Raw genomic sequence first — 14,318 nt, forward strand, 5'->3', positions numbered from 1 at the left:
GGACACAATCTCTGAAACTCTTCCGGCATTCAATCCCATTGTCTCTATTTTACCCTGGTTCCTCTGAGATTTGAAAGTCTTTTCTCAACCTCATTCCCAGGAACCTCTTCTTCTCATTCCCCTGAACGTTGTATTCCCTAGCTTGGCTTTCATATTTTTCCCAATCTACAATCTACCAGAGGAGATAAATTTATTATCATTTAATGAAAATTGTTCCCAAATCTACATCTCGACCTCTTTTGAGCTTTAAATATATTATTTCTAAATGCCAAAGAGAAACTTCTACCCAGATATAACACAGAAAAGTCAAACTCAACCTGTCTATTGAAAGGAATAATTAGCCACAGGTCAAACCAAGTTACAAACCTTAGAGTCAAACATCAACTCCTACTCTTTCTTCTGACAGCCAGCCAGCAGATCCATCAGTTTCACCTCTGAACCCTCTCTCAAACCCATCCCTTCCTTGACCCACATACACTACACCTAGTTAAATCTCTTCATCTCTCACCAGTCTAACTGGTCTGTTTCTCTCTAGTCTCTGGACTTAGGCTTTCTGGAGTTATATCTGGCTTCATTAAATCTTTGCCATATGATCTTGGAAAGTCACTTAATCTTTCTAAACCAGTTTGTGCAACTGGTGATAACAGTGCCTTTCTTCATTGGGCTGAGAAGGAATTTACTAAGATAATATGTGTAAAGCCCCTTCCATAGTGCCCGGGTGGAATAAGCTATAAACACATAAGAGGGAAGAGCACAAATTCACAGTACACTTGCAGCTCTTCACAATCTACTCTCCAGTATCTTCACCCTCCATAATCCCCAATTCACCTAAGGTTTCAAGCCTTAACAATAATTATATCAATATGTATTACATATAGCAACACACTATATGACACTGTTATATAATATTATATAGCATATATTCTATGATGCATACACATTATATATATGTATTTCATATGTAATATAATACTCATATTATTGATTGTAGCTAATAGTTATTGAGCCTTGTTCTAAGGACTTTACACATATTCACTCATTTTATCCACAGAAGAACCCAATGAAATAAACAGTACTTCACAGTACTATTCCCCACTTCACAGAGGAGAAAGTTAACACATAGAAAGGTTAACATGATGAGCTGGTAGATCAAAAAGCCTCTCGACTTTCAGTTATAATATTCTACATGTAATGTTATTTTCTACCTGGAAAAACCAAATTCATCCTTCAAGGCCTCACTCAAACATCACTTGCATTCAAACAGGCAGAATTAACCACTTCCTCATCTATGCTCCCGGAAGTTTGTTCACAGACTAATATACTCTCTACAATATTTTAGAATGATAGCTACCTTCCCAGCCTGACTGAGTACAACTATCTTATTCATTTTTAAAACTATGACAGTGCCTGGCAAGGTGTAGGCTCTCTACAAATATTCGGAAATTTCATTAAAAGTTGAAGTTAGAAAGAAAATAAAACATAAAAATTTTTATTATTTACAAAGAGTCATAAGGAGAGCAATTTCAGAAACCTACAACAATACAAAGTATTTAGAACAAATTTCCTATCATTTTTTATTTAAAAATTACATACCCAATTTTACAGATCCTCCAAAAAGTGAACCTTTATCAAAAGCATCCTTCCAGGTAAATGTCAAGCAGATCTTGATAAAAAGAGGAAAAAAAGAAAAGAAATTCATGTTACCTTCCTGAATCTCATTAAATATTAAGTCTCTTTCAAAGAAAAATCCACAGTGAAGAAAAGGACAAAAGCTTCAACCCATCTAAAATGCTATCTTCTCTAACCAACCAATTCCTTTTCCTTTTTGTGGACCATAAAATTTTCTTTTTTGAAAGTAAGATACTGGCACTAGGATATTTCAAATGGTCATTCTGCCTCAGTAACTGAATACATATTGTCTTCTTCAGAAAACACAATCTTACTCATCTTTACAAACACACAATGGCTTGAACAGAACAGATACTTAATAAACGATCATCAAATAAGCCAAGAGAAGTAAAGGCAACGAAGTAAGCTCTACAGGTTTCCCAGAGGATAAAATTTAAAACTATTCCATGATGACAAAAGTAGGAGAATGATTACCTTTCCAGGATAAAATGAGACAATATTTTATTTCTTGATCTGGGTGGTGGTTATACATATATATTCACTTTCTGAAGATTCAAGCTATATACATGATACTGTTCACTTTTATGTATGTATACAAATAAAAGTTCACTTAATTAAAAACTGCATCTCACTCTACTCTAAAATATTCCACACATGAAGGTTAAAAAGAACTTGGCCTCTTTTAAATTATGTATTGCAATCCAATACAAAATTTTTCAATTCTAGATTAGAGAAATTTTCAATACACACAAAACTAGAGAGAATAACACAAGGAACTCCCATACATCCATCAGCAGTTTTAGCCTTTTGCCCTTCTTGGTTCATCTACCCTCACTTCCTGACCCCAACCCCACTACACACATACTTTTTCTTCTGGAATATTTTAAAGCAAATCTTACCATATTATTTGACTTGTAAAAACTTTAGTACAAGAATGTTTAAAGTATTTTGTATAAACTATTTTAAAATTTAGAAATGCCACACAAATTTAAAACTTTTAACAAGTCTCCCAAATAAAACTGTAAGAAATCATCAGCATTTTCAATATCTAGCCTTTAAGAGAAAGTAAGATTGACATTCTTATAGTGTAACATCTAATCACAGTATCTGCAAATTCATATGCAAATATAACATGTGCAAATAATTTTTAAAGCACATAAAATGAGACTAGTACTTCCTGAATCATACAGTTTTCTTTATTCTGTAAAAATCAAAGGAAAGGGCACCACAGATTATATTAGTCAAAAGATCCTATTGATTAAAAACTGCAAGTAAAATAATGCAGTCCAATGCACTAAATGAGCCCAGAAGTGACTGAGGAATGGCATGAACAGAATTTCCAAGAGACTCTTTACAATGGGCTTAAAAGTTTCTAATTTGTATTTTTAAAGTCTCATAAAAACCTAGGGATAGTGAAGAGGCACCATTTATTTTAATAAAATACCATGGGTAGGAGGAAATGAATGATTTACCATTATCATATAAGTTTAAAAAAAATTAAAATTAATGACTTACCTGGTTTTCAGAAAATGGGAATTTGGGTTCAATGGAACAGATCTGATCATAGTATCTAAAAAACAGAGCAAATTTGTTTATTTTTCTTTTTGTTTCCCTTGACTGAGGAGACATATTCAAAAAAATATTATGAAGACTCATGTCAAACAGCGTACTATGTTTTCTTGTAGAAGTTTTATGGTTTCAAGCCTTACATTTAAAAGTCTTTAATCCATTTTGAATTTATTTTTGTGCATGGTGTGAGAAAGTAGTCCTGTTTTCCCAACACCATTTATTGAAGAGGCTGTCTTTTCCTTACTGCATAGGAGATTAAGAGGTATAAATGTCCTGTTGCAAAATAAATGAGTTACGAATATGGAATGTACAATATGGAGAATATGGTCAATAATTATGTAATATCTTTGTACGGTGACAGATGGCATCTAGACTTGTGGTGATTATTTTGAAATGTACCAAAATATCAAATCACTATGTTGTGTGACAGAAACTTACATAGTGTTGTAGGTCAATTATATTCCAAAAACAAACATAGAAACAGAGATCAGATGTGTGGTTACCAGAGGTGGGGGGCTGAGGGGAGTGGGAACTAGATGAAGGCAGTCAAAAGGTACAAACTTCCAGTTACAAGATAAATAAGTACTAGGGATTGTCAAGTACCACATGATAAATATAATGAACACTGCTGTGTGTTCTATATGAAAGTTAAGAGAGTAAATCCTAAGAGTTCTCATCACAAGGAAAAGAAAACTTTTTTCTACTTCTTTAATATTGTATCTATATGAGATGACGGATACTCACTAAACTTATTGTGGTCATCATTTCATGATGCATATAAGTCAAACCATTATGCTGTACACCTTAAACTTATACAGTGCTATGTGTCAATTATATCTCAATAAAACAGGAAGAAAAAAAGAACCTTAAAAATAATTTATTAATTAAATATAAAAACCGGTCAAAATTTAAAATTACCAAAGCTAAATATTACACACATTTATGTAAATATAACTGGAGTACACTAAAATTATACGTGTTAACTTTGAGTGGACCACGAATCAGATTTCAATCAGCCATTTTAAAGTTAATTAACGTAGTCTTTATTTTTTTTTTTTTGGTTGCACCGGGTCTTAGCTGTGACATGCATGTGGGATCTAGTTCCCTGACCAGGGATCGAACCCAGGCCTGCTGCATTGGGAGCACAGCACCTTATCCACTGCACCACCAGGGAAGACCCACACAGTCTTTTAATGTGTAAACCTGTATCTAAAATGCATGCAATGAAAAAACTGTCAAAAAAAACCTCTTACCACCAAAGAAAAATACTTATCAACTATTATTGGCTAAAAGCAAACTAATATCTGCCTAGGTAACCAATGTATACCTTAAAATACTATTTCTTATTAAGATAACTTTATATCCATTGGGCAGATTAACACCTCTGGTAAACTACTGATTAAAATCAGGTTTACCAACTTTCCCATATGATTTGGGTATGTCCTCTCCTGTCCATCTCCACCACTGCTACACAGTCAACAATTCCACTCTCCCTTGAATGTAAACTAATCCAAAAGTTCCCTAGCCAGTCGCCCTGTCTCCTCTTCTCCTTTCTCATTCTCTTCAATGTGTTCTTCATACAGCAGCCAGAATGATTATCAAACATGAGGCAGTCTTCCCCTATCAGGCTGACCTCTGAGCTAGCCAGGGGGTTGGGGGGTGTCCAAGGCCAAGCTTTCTAACTGGCCTGTAATCTTTCTTCCTTCCCTTATCACCTCCCTGCTCCTGCACCCCCACCACCATGGCTCTTTGCAATTGTTATTTCTGAGGCCAAGTTTTCCAGAGGGGTGGGAGCAACATGTCAGAGATCAAGTTTGGGGCTGCCATGGCCACAACTTTGGTTACACAGAGGAAGAACTGAGCAATTAGGTAAATACAATGAAGATAATGGGAGTCAGGCTTCTAACTACCAGAGAAAGGAGTTACAAACATGGGAATGTGGACAGCTAGAAGAAACGCTGGCTTTGGATTGGAATGGGAGGTAACAGTGTGAACTCATTTTTTAATACAATGTAATACAGATACAAAAGAGGTATAAATGTGTGTGTGTATGTATTTCCTAAGTGTATATGCTGAGACGTCCTAGAAGCAATAATACCTAAGTAGCAATAAGCATACCTAGAGGCCAGATAAATAGTACTATGCATTAAACGGAGCCAGCCAGTCCTTAGAGAAATTGCTGGCTCCATGACTGCAACTGAGAAAATTCAAGCAGCAAGGCTAAAACATCTAGCTATGCTAGGAAGTTAAGGACTCAAAAAATGATGAGGATATGTCAGAAGAACACAGGAACTAGCTTTAAGCAGCTCCTACTAGCCAAGTCCAGAATAATTCAAATAAATAACAAATCATAACCCACTAAGGAAAATAAGAACACCGTTCTAAAGTAAACAAAACAAACAGATGAATAGGGAAAGCTCTACCCTACTGTACAATGCCAACTAATAAATCTAGAAGAAACAATGAAGTGAGAAATGTCACCATCTGGCATCTTTCATAATATAATATCTGATTCAGGTAAAATCATGAATGGAAGCTAAAACACGAAAGTTTGATGGAAACAGGATATTACAAAGTCGCAAACTACCTCCCCACAAAATACTAATTAGTATAACTTATTAATTGTAAGGCCAAAAAATCTGGCAGACAGCATCTTAACAAAGTGATAAAAGTTAAACATTATCAGCAATGGGACAAATCAACCTCATGTTTTTCCTAACATGCACTAAAAAGAACACAGCATCACTTGGGTGGTACGAGAGCCCCAAAATGTGTAAAACACAAGAAAATATGAGGCAAGCCCTTACTGAGGGACATTCTACCAAGTAAGTAGCCAGTACTCTTCAAAAATGCCAACATGGTGAACGACAAGGAAAAACCGAGAAACTATTCCAGATTGAAGGAGACTAAAAAGGCAATTAAATGCAATGCAAGATCTGGGATTAGATCCTGGACCTGTAAACAACATTATTGGGAAAATCAGCAAAATCTGAATGAGTTTTGTAGATTAAATGGTAATATTCAATCAATGTTAATTTCCTGATTTTGAAAGCTGTACTTTGGTTATGTAGGAGAGTATTCTTGCATTCCCATTATACTTATAATTACATCCAAAACTTTTGACATCATTCAACTCTCCAGCCTCAACTCAATATTCACTACACATTCTAGGCACTAAAATTCTATGCTCTCTCCTGGCTCAGGGCCTTCGCCCATTTTGTTCCCCCATACCTGGAAATTTTCCCATCACAATTTCCCATTTTTCTTGTCCTCATTCATTCACTCATTCAACAAACATATACTACAAGTTTACTATGCACCAAACACAGTTCTAGGACATAGGAATTCAGCAGAACATAAGCATTTAAAAATTTGCACCCTTGTAAAGCTTACTTTCTGAGTGGGAGACAAAACAAGATAAAGTAAAAATGTAGTAAAGTAGATAGTGCTAAGTGCAATGGCACTTAAAGAAGTGAGAGAAATAAGGTACGTGTATGGGGTGAGGTGAGAAGGCTGTAGTTTTTTCAGATAACATGGTCATTTGACTACATAAAAGTAAAAAATAAAAAATTTTGAAACATCCTGGGGGCTTCCCTGGTGGTGCAGTGGTTAAGAATCCGCCTGCCAATGCAGGGGACACGGGTTCAAGCCCTGGTCCGGAAAGATCCCACATGCCGCGGAGCAACTAAGCCCATGTACCACAACTACTGAGCCTGCACTCTGGAGCCCACGAGCCACAACTACTGAGCCCATGTGCCACAACTACTGAGCACATGTGCCACAACTACTGAAGCCCGTGTGCCTAGAGCCCGCGCTCCACAACAAGACAAGCCACCACAATGAGAAGCCCGCTCACTGCAACAAAGAGTAGCCCCCGCTTGCCACAACTGGAGAAAGCCCATGCGCAGCAACGAAGACCCAAGGCAGCCAAAAGTAAATACATAAAAAATTTTTTAACAATCATGAATAATAGAAAGGGCATGAAGGAAGTCATGGGATGTGAGGGAAAAGCATTACCAGTCAAGGGAAGAGCAAGTGCCAAAAAGCTGAGACCAGAGTATGCCTGAAAAGATCTCTGCCATGATAAGGAGGCATATGGCCAGAGAGTGAGCACTGGAGAAAATAGTGGGAGATTAAATCAAGGAAGTAATGATGCCTTGAGTGCAACTTGTAAGACTTTTGGCTTCTACTATAGAGTAAGAGGAGGAACCATCCAGAGGGTTTGGACAAGAGTAACACGAGCTAATCCATTTTCAGAGTCACCCTGGTTGCTATGTAGAAAACTGACTTGCAGGTGTGCCAGGGCATAAGTACAGACAAGTCAGAAAGCTATTGCAGTAATCCAGTAAACAGATGATCCACGGTGGTGGCAGAAATGATAGAGGCATTCAATCTCACTCCTTTTCTAAATTAGTTCCCCTCTCCATTTATAATCTTAGGCCCCTGAATTTTTCCTTCACAGAACTTACCACAGTTGGTAATATATTTATTTGCGGGACTTTGTTTAATGTCTTTTCTCTCAAAGGACTGTAACAGAAACTGGGTCTATTTGCTCAGTTTCATTGCTAGCTCCAAACAAATGAATCAGTAAAATGCAAAGTTTTTAAAAGGCAACTTTTTTTAATCTCTGAAAAGTAAAACCTGAGATTCTCTGTTTTGGTAATAAACAGGAGCTACCAAAGAACGTGTCCATAAGGAGAGACTAGCAAGTACCAAGACCCTGAGGCAACAATGTGCAAGGAGGCCGACAGGGCTACAGGGCGGGGACTGGCACACTTTTTCTGAAAAGGGCTATTCTAGGCTTTGCCAAAAAAGAGGCAAAATCAAGGATAAAATGTAGGTACTTGTTATAACAAGAAAGAAAACTCCTGCCCTGCCCTGGGCACTTTTTACCTGGGTTGGGCCATCTCAGATGGTGGGTACACTAAGTACACAGCTATCTAATTGCCATTAGCTGGAGACTTCTCTGAGGGAAGAGGATCCAGTCTGGTGTTAAGAAGCCCAGGGGAGGGAGGTGAGTAGTGGCTAATACAGTCTGTTTCACTCTCTGCCCCAGTGACACTCAAATATCGGCACGCCCTTCTCTCCTGCCAGAGAGTCCAGCCATCTCAAACTTGGGCGGCTGGTACAGCTGGCAGGAGAGAGGGCAATTTGCTGAGTCACCAAGTTCCGGTATGAGATTATACCATTCACTGCCAAGCAACTGCCAAGCAGAAAACCCAACGTGTAGGGCACCTGAGCAAGCCCTGGGCAGCAGTGAGGCACGGCTACTGGCCAGAGAAGCAAACACTTGGAATAAAGGGGAGGATGGGGCAGAGGGGAGCACCCCAGCTAGCTCTCCAAGGCTCACAACGCTAGGGTGATGCCCTGGACCATACAAAAACAGGCAGCTGGGCAGGCCTCTGCTCTACAGACAGCAAGGAAGGAAGTAGGAGGAGATGAAAGCTACTTGCTCTGCAAGTGAATCAGGAAAAAAAAGAAAGGCTAAAGAGAATGTACTAAAATTTTATACCTACCCTATTTACTCCAAAGCTTTTGGGGTCAACTCTGAAAACTTACGTGGGGTAACAGTGCATGTATATCCTACATTTAAATGACTAGGAAGATACGCGATGGAATCTTCAAAGTAAAATAGCTGTCTTAAGACAGGTTATATAATATGAAATATAAGTATGAAAAAATGAAATATAAGTACTGTACAACAGTCATTGGAAATCAATAATATCTGACTTCATATGGAGTAAACTCCAACAAAGAGACCAACTAATGCTTTTCAAAAGAAAATAGCCATTGCTAACTGCAGGTACCACAGGGAAAATGCTGTTCCTACAATACGAAGTACAGTAAGCTATCCTTTCAATATAATTCCACCACATACGACCCCTCACAGTTCAGCCTAATTCTCAGCTATCAAAGCTCTCTAGAGAGGGAACAGGAGCAGAACAAGAGAATCTACCACACCCCTCTCTTTATCATTTAAATATGCTTTACTCAATCAGCAGATTCTATCCCAGGGTATACCTCTAACAAATTAGACCTAGGCTGCAAGTTTTCCACAAGTGGGGAGAGAGAAAGCCAGTATGCTACACCAGAGTACTGGTGTAGCAAAGAAAAAAAAAAGAATCTGTACCGTTAAAGATTTTATTTTAAAAATAAGTAACAAAAAAAAAATTAACTATAAAATCCTAAACATAAAAAGGTAAGTCAGACAACCCTGAGTCTGAATCCCAACTCCACCAACTCTTAGCTGTGTGACTGCATGCAAGTTACTCCTCAACCTCTCTAAAGTGAGGGCAAAACCTCATTTAATTTAAGCATGAGGGACAAATGATACAATATATACTCAAAGCTTAAAATATTGCCTGGACACACTGCACATGTTGGAAAAACGGTAGCTACAGATTCTTATTTTACAACTATTCATAAGTGTTTTACATGTTCTCCAGTATTTCATAAAACTTAATCACTTTAGAGCACATATCTAAGAACTCAACGTTTAAAATCTCATGGGGAAATAAAAAGGAAATGAATATATTTCTTTTAATATACCAGTGATAGGTACAGGACAAATTCCAATTAGAAATTCTAGTTTTAAAGTTTTTCTTAGGGGGAAGGTGTGAAGACCGAGAACAACCAGTCTACGTTAGGCAAAGTGATACTGCAACGCAAATTCACGTAACCCATCCAGCTCCAGCCAGTACTGAGGGCTGGGCAACTCCCAGCCCACCAACCAGAGACAGAAACAAGAGAGCTGGGCCAGATATTGATCAGAGTTAACAGATGCCTCCTGAACCTTATTTTCACACTTCTTTCTTTGCCCGATTTACCTCATGAAGAATCACTAATGAAGCACTACTGCAGCAGAGTATGGCAGAAAGTAAATAGTCAGGGAGTCAAGAAGTCAAGATCTTAGTCTAACTCTACCACAAAGCTAGCTGCGTGGCTTAAACCTCCTGTGTGCAGAAGACTCTGAGAGAAGATTCTCTCTAGGGTTACAAAGAATGAAGAAAATCCTGACAAGCTATTTTATTTATTAAACATTAGAAAAGTCAGAACACAGAAAAGCAGAGATTTTAAATTTTCCTTTAAATTTTCCAGTTTATTCATTTATGCACAATAAAATTACTGAGCCAATTTAAGGTCTGGCTACTACAGATACTCCTTGAGACCAAGGGTCAGGTATTATATATCTTTATATTCCCCACACTGTTTTATTAACAAATTGTAGCAACGTCATTAGGACTAATATTATCTCAATATCTTAAGCAACAATCAGAATGTAAGCAACAGCTTGAGAAGTAAAATGGAACAGCAATATTTTCTTTCTTGATCTGTAAAACACTAGTGCTGGGATAAAATTTCAGAAATTATGAAACTAATTCCATCACCTTTATTTTACAAATGAAAAAGATACTACCATAATGCAGCAAACTAAGTATTAACCCACAAAAAAGTGACACACAAATCTATTTAGAAATTTTACAAAATCTATATAAAGGACTCGAGTTAAAGAAAACTAAAATTACAAACTATTAAAAAATGTCAACAAGAATACTATATACCGGGGACTTCCCTGGTGGCACAGTGGTTAAGAATACACCTGCCAATGCAGGGTACCACAGGTTCGAGCCCTGCTCTGGGAAGATACCACATGCCGTGAAGCAACTAAGTCCGTGCACCACAACTACTGAGCCTATGATCTAGAGCCCACAAGCCACAACTACTGAAGCCTGCATGCCACAACTACTGGGCCCGTGTGCCTAGAGCCCGTGCTCTGCAACAAGAGAAGCCGCCACAATGAGAAGCCCACGCACTGCAACAAAGAGTAGTCCTGCTTGCCTCAACTAGAGAAAGCCCGGGGACAGCAGCAAAGGCCCAACGCAGCAAAAAATAAAATAACTAAATTTATTTAAAAAAAAAAAAAGACACATGCACCCCAATGTTCATTGCAGCACTATTTACAATAGCCAGGACATGGAAGCAACCTAAATATCCATCAACAGAAGAATGGATAAAGAAGATGTGGTTTTATATATATATATATATATATATATATATATATATATATACACACACATATACACACACAATGGAATACTACTCAGCCATAAAAAGGAACGAAACTGGGTCATTTGTAGAGACGTGGGTGGACCTAGAGATAGTCATACAGAGTGAAGTAAGTCGGAAAGAGAAAAACAAATATTGTATATTAATGCATATATGTGCAATCTAAAAAAATGGTATAGATGATCTTATTTGCAAAGCAGAAATAGAGACACAGACATAGAGAACAAACATATGGATACGGGGAGGGGGATGAATTGGGAGATGGGGACTGACATATATACACTACTGATACTATGTATAAAATAGATAACTAATGAGAACCTACTGTATAGCACAGGGAACTCTACTCAATGCTCTGCGGTGACCTAAATGGGAAGGAAATCCAAAAAAGAGGGGATATATGTATACATATAGCTGATTCGCTTTGCTGTACAGTAGAAACTAACACAACGCTGTAAAGTGACTATACTCTGATAAAAATTTTTAAAAAAATTCCTTTACCTATCCTACCCTTCTATTAGATGTGGACACACATAATGGCCAATAACATATGAGCAGGGTATTCCGGGGCAGTTTCCAGGAAACATCGTGGAGGCTGAGCCCTCTGCCTTCTTTCTCCCTCCCTCCATCCTCCTAAAACTTGGGTATGACTGCTATCTGGACCTTGAGAGCAAGGACTCTAGGTTTTACAGAGCAGCTCACTGGAGGAGCCAGAGCCTGAGCCTGATGAACTTCACAGAACCACTACACCATCCCTAGGCTACCAGAACTACCCATCCACCAACTTTTCACACAGAGTACAATCATAATTTTTTTTCAATTTATTTTTTGGCTGCGTTGGGTCTTCATTGCTGCACGCAGGCTTTCTCTAGTTGCAACGAGTGGGGGCTACTCTTCGTTGTGGTGCATGGGCTTCTCATTGCAGTGGCTTCTCTTGCTGCGGAGCACTGGGCTCTATGCATGCAGGCTTCAGTAGTTGCAGCACGGGGGCTCAGTAATTGAGGCACATGGGCCCTAGAGCACACGGGCTTCACTAGTTGCAGCGTGCGGGCTCAGTAGTTGTGGTGCATGGGCTTAGTTGCTCCACAGCATGTGGGATCTTCCCAGACCGGGGATCGAACCCATGTCCCCTGCACTGCCAGGCAGATTCTTAACCACTGAGCCACGAGGGAAGTCCTAAAATCATAATTTAACTCACTGACAGTTTGAGATCTACCACACGCAGATGACTTCACCCCTAACACAGCAACATAAATAATATAAAACTAAAACAGATAATATAAAAAACTGCATACATGACTGCTGAGATCCTCAACCTCCATTCCCCCTGACCAAATTTCAGAAAGCTGACAACCAGGCTTTTTCATGGAAGGAGACTGGAAGCTTTCTCTCTAAAGAAACTAATCACAACAAAAGACATGGAAGGTGGTATCTGGAGCTTCCCCCTCCCCCCCAAAAAACCCAGCAGGGTTCCCATCTGATCACCTAGTGTAAAATTCACTGTTTACCAAGGCTCTCCTAATCAATTTGTAGTTAAAGTCACTTTACAAAGGATGACATTCATTCTTAATATTATAACTCATAAATGTGTATTTTAGGAAATGTTAATAGGTCATCTAGAAGTTAGTAACAATAAAAAAGGCAAGTCACTGAAACTATATGTAGAGCTGTGTATCATTACCAAGCTAGCTTCTCTTCTTTAGGAATTAGATTAAGCCCTCTTTTTTTAAAATTTTATTTAAAAGTTCATTAAGTTTAAAATATGTAAATTAATGTTCAGTTTACACAATTATCCAAATATAATTATTAAAAGTAAGACAATCTGCTTGATTGGATGAACACCCCACAATTGTTTCATTTTTACAGTATGTATACCAAAGGTACTTTTGTACACACCTCCATTTAACAGACTGTACTAATAGCTATTAGTTTACCCTAACTCTCCTATAACAGCAAGAAGTGAAAAAAGCGTAGTTGTTGAACGAATGTGTTAATATGAGGATAATACAGACAACTAAAGAAACACAGTTTCAAAGACACTATCTCCTCAACAGCCCTAAACCTAGGAACAGTTCTCACATTTACACCTTGGAAAAGACTAAAGGAATGAACAAATGAACAAAGTTTTAAACTTCACAGAACCCACTACTCACTATTCTCTCATCTTCTAGTCTCTGAAGACTAACTACACACTCCTTAAGGGCTGAGACCAAACCTAATGTATTCATATGTACATTATACACAACCCATGCTTTTTTAATACTACTAATGAAAAATCGTCACTGAATGCCCCTCATGTCTACATAAGAATTGTACTGGAGATTTTTTTAAAGTATGTTAATTCTAAAGAATGGCTAAGTGTTCATAGGTTAATTTTTTTTTATATTTGTTTCTTTTTTAAATATTTTTAAATTTTATTTATTTTTGGCTGTGTTGGGTCTTTGTTGCTGCGCACGGGCTTTCTCTAGTTGCGGCGAGCGGGGGGCTACTCTTCGAGTGGGCGCTACTCTTTGCTGCGGTGCACGGGCTTCTTATTGCAGTGGTTTCTCTTGCTGCGGAGCATGGGCTCTAGGTGCATGGGCTTCAGTAGTTGTGGCACGCAGGCTCAGTAGTTGTGGCTCATGGGCTCTAGAGCACAGGCTCTGTAGTTGTGGCACTTAGCTGCTCCGTGGCATGTGGGATCTTCCCGGATCAGGGCTCGAACCCGTGTCCCCTGCACTGGCAGGCGGATTCTTAACCACTGAACCACCAGGGAAGCCCTAACTTTTTAAAAAGCTTATACTAAGTATCAAATTAGTGATCTTTGCAACCCAACAGTCTTATCTTTAAAACTGACACCAAGGGGTCATCATCCCTCTAAGCAATCTATTCAGTATCCTCCTTCTGGAGGACCAGCTCTTCCCCAGTCCATACTAATATTACTTTAATCCATGCTGCATGGAGAAATTAAACCAGCAGAGTGACTCAGACAAGGGCAATTAAATTAGGCCATTTCCCACCATCATACATGGGCACAAGCCAACCCAATCAGAGGCCTCCATAGACTTTCGCCA

At 38.4% G+C, this 14,318-nt stretch overlaps 1 protein-coding gene across 5 annotated transcripts in view; it reads right to left on the reverse strand.

The window, feature by feature from the left end:
- PDCD6IP (programmed cell death 6 interacting protein) overlaps nt 1-14,318 on the reverse strand; it is a 58,091-nt gene that overhangs the window by 42,313 nt on the left and 1,460 nt on the right. For all 5 annotated transcript variants that reach the window (XM_060162418.1, XM_060162416.1, XM_060162417.1 and 2 more), the window contains exons 2-3: nt 3,145-3,199; nt 1,594-1,663 (exon numbers count right to left, since the gene is read on the reverse strand). In XM_060162418.1, the coding sequence (XP_060018401.1) occupies nt 1,594-1,663; nt 3,145-3,199 (125 nt within the window). The remainder of the gene's footprint in view (nt 1-1,593; nt 1,664-3,144; nt 3,200-14,318) is intronic.

The sequence above is a fragment of the Lagenorhynchus albirostris genome, chromosome 10 (assembly GCF_949774975.1).
Source record: "Lagenorhynchus albirostris chromosome 10, mLagAlb1.1, whole genome shotgun sequence".
Lineage (NCBI taxonomy): Eukaryota > Metazoa > Chordata > Mammalia > Artiodactyla > Delphinidae > Lagenorhynchus > Lagenorhynchus albirostris.